At 42.2% G+C, this 8,868-nt stretch overlaps 1 protein-coding gene across 3 annotated transcripts in view; it reads right to left on the bottom strand.

The window, feature by feature from the left end:
* Psma8 (proteasome subunit alpha 8) overlaps positions 1-8,544 on the bottom strand; it is a 44,037-nt gene extending 35,493 nt beyond the window's left edge. For all 3 annotated transcript variants that reach the window (XM_026783631.1, XM_005355783.2, XM_005355784.3), the window contains exon 1: positions 8,443-8,544. In XM_026783631.1, the coding sequence (XP_026639432.1) occupies positions 8,443-8,544 (102 nt within the window). The remainder of the gene's footprint in view (positions 1-8,442) is intronic.
* Between the last annotated feature and the right edge of the window lie 324 nt (positions 8,545-8,868).

Below are 8,868 nucleotides of genomic sequence, written 5' to 3'. Positions count from 1 at the left end.
TTCTCTCTCCCAAGCCTACATACATTTAGTGTTTGAATCTATCTTATTGTGTATCTATAATCATTTTCTGATCAGGAGTGTCTTTTTTTTCTAAATGCTAAGCATCATGGTTAAGACTAAGGCTTCTTTGCCTTTTGGCCCTGCTCAGTCCAACTTTGTGTGGTGTAGGACAATTCTATATTCTGTCAATTATGTTTTAAATAAACTCTGATTGGCCAGTAGACAGGCAGGAAGTACAGGTGGGACAACCAGAGAGGAAGTAGAGGTGGGGCAATGAGAACAGTAGTATTCTGGGAAGAAGGAAGCTCTTTCCACAGTCCTGTCCAGACACTGAAGAATCAGGATGTGACCTACCCCGCTGAAAAAGGTACTGAGCCATGTGGCTAACATAGACTAGAATGATGGGTTAATATAAGTTATAAGAGTTAATAAGAAGCCTGAGCTAATAGGCCAATCAGTTTTATAACTTATGTAGACCTTCTGTGTGATTCTTTGGAACCTGGTGGGAGGAGAGAAATCAGGCAGGACAAAAACTCCGACAACAATTGTGGAGGAAGGTACATTCACCACCAGTTCTGCAAGACATGCTCACATTACCAGCTCCAGGGATGCAACAGGTCTATGTCACCATTAAGCAATTTCTAACATGCTGCTCACTGACCCCATTTAAGTACAGGACCTCCTGAAAGAGTCAGAGTTTGTTTTTCCAACATGAATCAGGAAGCTGGATCTTAAGCCATAAAATGTTTTGCAGCTAACATTGAGTCAGGAAGACTTCTCTTAAAGGAGCTATGTCTCTGCTTGCTGCCAGCAAACAGAGTCTATCTGAAGAAATGTAGCTACTAAGAACCTGTGCTTAACTCTGTTCTTTTGTGTCTAGAATTCCTTCCCAAGTTCTCTCAGTTTTTATGTGGATGTAGTTGCCCCCATGCTGGAGCCATCTAAAAATCAGAGACTGTGTGTTAATTTCCCAGCTCCCCAGACCTGAATAATCACACAGAAAGTATATTAATTACAACATTGTTTGGCCAATGGCTCTAGCATATTCCTAGCTACCTCTTTCCTCTATCAATCTGTGTGTTATCACGAGGCCATAGCTTACAGGCAAGGTTCCTAAAGTTCTGTGTGTCTTTCTCCTTAGGCAGTTTGTTGGTGGAGACTGCTTGTTCGTTTCCCAAATGCTCAGACCCAAATAATCACATAGAAACTATATTAATTACAACACAGCTTGGCCAATAGCTTAGGGTTTCTTATTGGCTAGCTCTTATATATCATAAAATGATCCATTTCTATTCATCTTTATCGCTATGAGGTTGTGATCTACCAGGTAAGGTTCTGTCATCCTTCTTCGGCAGCTACATGGCATCTTTTTGACTCTACCTACTCACTATATCTGTTTTAATTTCCTGACCGGCTTTACTCTGCTAAGCCATTGGCTTAAACAGTTTTATTCATTAACCAATAAAAGCAATACATATACAGAAAAATTTCCGACATCACCTAAATATACAACTTTAGGAGAATGAAAGAAGATGCAAATCAGTATTAGCAGAACTAATATTGATGAAAGCTTCTATCAATATTGATAGAAGGTTGGGTCTGGGAGAGGACCCTTTGAGTAAGAAACTTGCTATATGAGAATGAAGACAGTATTCACACAAAGGTCAGGCATGCCTGCAAGTATTTGTAGTCCCTGGGGACAGAGAAAGGGGAATGCCAATAACGAGCCACCTTGCCAGCCAGTCTAGTTGATATGGGAGGTGTCTGGTTCAGTAGAGGCCCTCTTTCAAGTCAAGGTGGAAAGTGGTAGAGTTAAGGTGCCTGCTGTTCTCCTTGACCTCCATATATGCACGTACAGGTACACATACCTGCACACTCATGTATACACACCACACAAGACAACACAGACACAATGAGGGCAAGAATTCTTTTAAAAATAGTTTCCTATTTGTAGGTTTAAAATATAATTACATCAAGGTAAGGGGTTGAGGGAGCAGTTCAGCGGTATAGCACTTGTCCAACAACTAAAGGCCCTGGATTCAAACCTCAACATTAGAACTAAGTTCAGCAGATAAAATACCACAAAATCTTTCCCATACAGCTCAAATTAAGAGGCCCAAAAGTTAGGGGCTTGCTGTGCCCCAATACATATATTGAAATGCAAATTCCATGTATTAGAACACAGGGTCTTTGAGAGGTGATAATATTCTAAACGTGGAACATTAATAGGCTGAGTTAGTATCTGTAATTGTTAATATCATCATCTTGACAGGCATTAAAATCACATAGGAGATACAACTATAGGCATTCTTGGGAGGGACAATCTAGATTAAATTAAGTGAGGTAGGAAGGCCCTCAACATAAATGTGGGTGGTACTGTTCTAATGGGCTGGGTTCCTGGACCAAACAAATAGAAGATAGGCTGAAGATTTTTTTCTTTTTTCTTTCTTTCTTTTTTCTTTTTTTTTTTTTTTTTTTGTTCCTTGAGACAGGGTTTCTCTGTGTTACACACTGCCCTGGAACTCACTCTGTAGACCAGGCTGGCCTCGAACTCACTGAAATCTGCCTGCCTCTGCCTCCTAAATGCTGGGATCAAAGGTGTGCATCACCGCTGCCTGATCTGATTTTTTTAAAATTTTTGATTTACATAATTGTATTTAGTTTAATATGTGGGGACAAGCACGTACAATGCATACATGTGGAGATCAGAGGAAAACTTTCAGGACTGAGTTCTCTCCCACCACTCTGTGCTTCCTAGGGGTTAAACTCAGAGTATGAGGCTTGGCAGCGAGCACCTTTACCTACAGTGTCACCCCACAGACCTGTTCTCTGCCTCCTGATTGTGGATGTAGTGTGCTCAGCTTCCTCAAGCTCCTGCCAATGTGACTTACAATACATACAATACAATAATATATCTGGACTGCAGCTTTTCCTCTCTATCCACTCCTCCCAGTTTCTACGCATCAACCACTTCCCCTCTCTCCCCTGAGATCCACTGCTTCTCTGCTTCCCTTCAGAAAAGAGCAGGCCTCCCAGGGATATCAGCCAAATAAGGCATAACAAGATTCAATAAGGCTAGGCACAAACCCTCATAGCAACCTACTGGGACTAGGCAACCCAATAGGACGAAAAGGATCCCAAGAGCAGGCAAGAGTCACAGACACCCCCACTTCCACTATTAGGAGTCCTACAAAAACCACAAGCTAAACAGCTGAAAATAAATATGCAGAGGATGCATGAAGGCTCCATTATTGTCCCTTCAGTCTCTGTGAAGACCTATAAGCCCTGCTTAGTTGATTATGTGGGCTATGTTCATCTGGTGTCCTCAACCCTTTGGTTTCTACAATCCTTTCTTCCCTTCTTCCTTAGTGTTCCCCAAGTGCCACCTTATGTTTGGGTGTGGGTCTCTGCATATGCTCCCATAAAGCTTCTTTTAAATTTCTGTGAAGAATGTTGGAATTTTGATAACACTATTTCCACTATATTAATTCTTCCAATTTACAAGCTTAAGAGTTTTCTCCAGCTTTAAGTGTCTTTTTTGTTTCTTCTGTTTCAAAGATTTTATTGTAGAGGTCTTTTTCCATGGTTTATTCTAAAGGATTTCATTTATTATTGATCTGAGAAAGGGTTTCACTACACAGTCCTAGTTGGTCTTGAACTCTGTATGAAGACCAGCCTAGTCTCAAACTCAAGAAAATCTACCTGCCTCTTCTGCCTAACTACGTATGATACACTTCTATCCCTTTGTAAAGCCTACCTGCTCTGCCTCTTCCTTCTAAGTAGGTATGATACACTCCTGTCCCCTTTAAAAGCCCACCTGTGTCCGCCTCTTCCTCCTAAGCACATATGATACACTCCCATCCCTTTTTTAAAGCAACTGTGCATGGCATTGCTTTCCAATTTTTTTAAAAAGAATGATTTTATTTGAGCATATGATGAAACATTTTTTCTCGGCAATTAAAGGGGAAATGTAATATTTACCATTTATTATGCTACAGAAAAGCAGTATTTAGAAAATTAATAAATACCTTTATATAAATGAATCTTAGAACCTTGGAAGAAACTCATAATCAATAGAGTGAAATAATTAAATTGGGCATGGTGGCACACACCTTTAATCCCATCACCAGGAAGACAGAGGCAGGCAGATCTCTGTGAGTTCAAGGCCAACCTGGTCTACTGAGTGAATTTCAGGGCAGCCAGGAATACACATTCTTTTTTTTTTTAACCTTTTTGAGATAGGGTTTCTCTGTAGCTTTGGAGCTTGTCCTGGAACTAGCTCTTGTAGACCAGGCTGGCCTTGAACTCACAGAGATCCACATGCTTCTACCTCCCCAGTGCTGAGATTAAGGGTGTGCACCACCACCACCCAGCTCCAGCTGGGCATTCATGTCATCCAGTTCTTCATCTCCCCCACACCCCTCTCTCTCTTCCATCTCCTCACCATGTGCCCTCTCACCACAGGGGTGTCTAACCATCTAGCACCAGGGCTCTTGGCTGGGTCACAGGAGCTACCTGTACTGCCTGCCACAACCACAAGGGATAGTGTGTGCCTGGCCTAGAAGAACTTGATAGTACTTGGTATAATGGTACCTGATTGCATGGTGCCCACGAAGAGCCAGATTCCTGGTTGATTGTGGCTCCTGCAGACCCAAAAGTCTGGGGAGGACACCATCTGTGTCCATCACCATTCAGACCCGTGTGGAGCCAGTGACTCCTGGATGATCGTGGTCCCTGTAGACCTATTTATTTTAGATTTAACATTTCAATATAGACGCTTGTAGCGTAGCTATAAACTCTCAAAATCACTCACTGTTTCTCCTACATCATGCATGGTATGCTGCTTCTAAGAATTTTCTTTCCTTTTTGGTTTCTTTATGACACAATTGTCATTGAGTAGTATGTTGTTCAAACTCTACAAGTCTGTATATACTGAAGTTTCTATTATTATTTATTCTTTTTCCCATGTGGTCAGATAGCATTCAAAATTGATCATAATTTCCTAGCATTCTTAGGACTTGCTTTGCCTTCTGTTACACAATTTTATTTTAGAGAAATTTCCACAGGCTGATGAGACTATGCAGTCTACAGTGTTCAGATGGAATAGTCTATGGATGTCTGTGAAGTCTTTGTCATCTATGGTGTCATTTAACTAGAACTCAGACAGTGCTCTTAGCCACTGAGCCATCTCTCTAGCCCCAGTATGAAGATTCTTAAAGACAATAAGGACTGAGAATGTTGCTCAATACTAAAGCACACATGTAACATGCATGGCCCTGGGTTTGACTTCCAACACAAGAAATAAAAGACACAAATCAACATTAAAGAAAAGTAAATACAGGCAGTAGTGTGCACACACTTTTATATCCAGCACTCGGAAGGCAGAGGCAGGCAGTTTCCTGAGTTCGAGGCCAGCCTGATCTACAAAGCAAGTTTCAGGACAGCCAGGCTACACAGAGAAATCTTGTCTAGAAAAACCAAATGTATGTGTGTGAATGTGCTTCCTTCTTCCCTGCACAGTGTTAGAAATGTTTATCAGTGCCGGGCGATGGTGGCGCACGCCTTTAATCCTAGCACTCCGGAGGCAGAGGCAGGCGGATCTCTGTGAGTTCAAGACCAGCCTGGTCTACAGAGCTAGTTCCAAGACAGGCTCCAAAGCCACAGAGAAACCCCGTCTCGAAAAACCAAAAAAAGAAAAAGAAAAAAAAAAAAGAAATGTTTATCAGTGAAACCAAGAATTTACCCCTTAATTAAAGAAGTAGATGACAAAGTTTGCGTACAAATGGATGGAAATAGAAAACACTATCCTGAGTGAAGTAAGCCAGACCCAAAAAGAGGAACATGGGATGTACTCACTCATATTTGGTTTCTAGCCATATTTAAAGGACAGTGAGCTTATAATTTGCAATCCTAGAGAAGCTAAATGAGAACGTGAATCCAAAGACAAACATATAGGCATCCCCCTGAATATTAACCTTCATCAGGCGATGAAAGGAGACAGAGACAGAGACCCACATTGGAGCACCGGACAGAAATCTCAAGGTCCAAATCAGGAGCAGAAGGAGGGGGAGCACGAGCAAGGAACTCAGGACCGCGAGGGGTACACCCACACTCTGAGACAATGGGGATGTTCTTTCGGGAATTCACCAAGGCCAGCTGGCCTGAATCTGAAAAAGCATGGGATAAAACCGGACTTGCTGAACATAGTGGACAATGAGGACTACTGAGAACTCAAGAACAATGGCAATGGGTTTTTGATCCTACTGCACGTGCTGGCTTTGGGGGGGCCTGGGCAGTTTGGATGCTCAACTTACTGAACCTGGATGGAGGTGGGCGGTCCTTGGACTTCCCACAGGTCAGGGAACCCTGATTGCTCTTCGGGCTGATGAGGGAGGGGACTTGATTGGGGGAGGGGGAGGGAAATGGGAGACGGTGGCGGGGAAGAGGCGGAAATCCTTAATAAATAAATAAATTTAAAAAAAAAATCACTGCCTATTAGGATGACATACAATGGAGAAAGGAAGAAGAAAAATTAGGAAATGAAATTCACACATTATTAAGAATCTAAATATCAATGTAAAGAAACAAAACAGAAAAAAAAAAAAAGAAGTAGATGACAACCAAGGAAAACTTTGAAGGCTAAGACTACAGTGATGTGATCTGATAAGGGAAAATATAGCCTCAGTAAGAATTCAGGGTCAAGGAAAAGACAACAAAAAGAGAATAAATCTTAACTTTTTCATGACAACACTGTGATTCATATGTTCTCTTAAAATTGCTATACTTTTTCAAAATGCCATCCAAACGTATTTTGCCTTTGTAGAAAAAGAAACCTAACTAAAAAGAAAGGAGCCCTCTGGCTCCATTTCATGCCATTAGGTGATTATCAAGCAGGAAGCAGAGCCTGTGCTCTTTAATTATGGCCCATATAATTTTTATATTTCTAAGTAAGATCATGTCTACATAGTGGTCAAGACTGATCAGTCTAGCTTACTTGTAGCCCCTAGTATCTACTGTTTATAGACACGATATTTAACAGCCTAGTTTAATAAACAAATGCAGCTTTATCCTGTGAAAAGGTCATAGCACCTGCAATGAAACATAACAATTCCATAAAAAGATGCAAATATAATTTCAGAATCCTGAGGTAAGAGTCTCATCTTCCACTGCATCTTTAAAAATGCCCACTCTAGGTATTTTTATATCCTTACCCTTTACAGCTCATTACAAAGGAACTATCAATCAGTTCTATAGCATCCTTAAAACATTTTAAATGGGCCAGTGTGGTTTCTTATCACACCCCCATCTTCTCCCATTACTTCCTTTACTTTAGGCTCTAAAACTCAGGCATTATTTTCTAACCATATGTTACTCACCATGCTGGGGACTATATAACTTTTTGTTTTTATCAAAATGGTACCCTTTGGGTTTCAACTGTAGCAGGCTTTCCTTAAACTTAAACTCTAACAGAGCTTAACCAGCAGGCCCATTTAAACAGAAAAATACTTTTAAAAATTATCTTCTTTGTAATTATTTTTGTCACTTTACATTTGCTAGATTACCAATAAGAGTGAATTAACTTCTTTCCATTATCAAGTTGGTTTAGATATGAAAGAAAGCAGACAATTGTAGACTGAGAAATGTTCTGTGTGTTCACTGTGTCAATTTCCAAAACACACAGTGAAAATACTCCTGAAATTTCAGAAGTTTTCTTTCTTTCTTTTTTAAACTCATTATCTTGCATTCATAGACTAGGACTCGGGAGTCTGGGTTGACAGATCTGTGGTGGCCGAGGCGCCTCTGTTCTTTAACATTTTCATAAAGTATGATGATCATTGAACTGTTAAAATTTGGCAGCAGTATTACAGTTGCTTTGAGTATTTAAAATGTTTGAGGTAATGTAGATCCATAAGTCTAAAACGGGGTACACACTCATGAGATTTCTGGTATTGAACACACACATACACATACACTGAGACAATTTAATGGCGCCATCTTGATTAGAGTTTCTAACTGTTCCTCTCACTAATGGAGAGTTAGTAGTCAATTTGTCTTGGGATGGAGGATGGTGACAGACCTGGACAGCCAGGCTTTAATTTTTATCAATATCAAACAATGGCTTCCAACATGAAAGACTATTATCTCTACCATGGGTCAGTGGGTCCCTGAGGAAGTGGGCCAGGAGCACTGAGGCAGAATGTTCTAGGTGTCTTTACCAGCTGCTACACACATGCGCCATAGTGCCTGGAGCTGTCGTTAGACAAAGGGCTGACCTGTCTACCAGTGTCTGTGTAACCCTGAAGCTGTGTCTGCTCCAGGAAAGGAAGTGGTCCTCACACCCGGCCGGCCGGCCGGGGCTCTGGGGGCTCCCTGGCTGGTGCAGCGGGAGGCTGGGGAGCAGCGGAGGCCGGGGGAGCAGCGGCGGCCCGGGGAGCAGCTTACCGCGGTGGAGCCTTTCTTCACAGCTTCCTGAGCATACTCCACTTGGAAAAGGTGTCCATCCGGAGAGAAGACGGTGATTGCCCTGTCATACCGAGAAGCCATCACGATGGCCTTCGAAGATTCTACCACACCTCAAAAGCCACCTAGGACGAGGCTGGAGCCCACGCGCCACCATGTGCTAACTCTGCTAACTCCCGGAAGTGGATGCACAGGAACTTGCTCAAGCTCCCAACGGCCTCCAGGAAGTCCCGAGTTTCAGCCTTTGGCCCCGCCCCCAGGTCTGGACGCCTTGGCTGCCTCCCAAGTCCTACATGCAGAAGAGACCTGGCCTCAATGGGTCTCAACCCACCCATTGAGACAGTGGAGCTGATCTATTGGGAGCTCACCAAGGCCAGCTGGACTGTGAAGGAAAAAGCATGGGATATA

The sequence above is a fragment of the Microtus ochrogaster genome, chromosome 18 (assembly GCF_000317375.1).
Source record: "Microtus ochrogaster isolate Prairie Vole_2 chromosome 18, MicOch1.0, whole genome shotgun sequence".
In the NCBI taxonomy this organism is placed as follows: domain Eukaryota; kingdom Metazoa; phylum Chordata; class Mammalia; order Rodentia; family Cricetidae; genus Microtus; species Microtus ochrogaster.
This window is presented reverse-complemented; position numbering and strand designations above follow the sequence as displayed.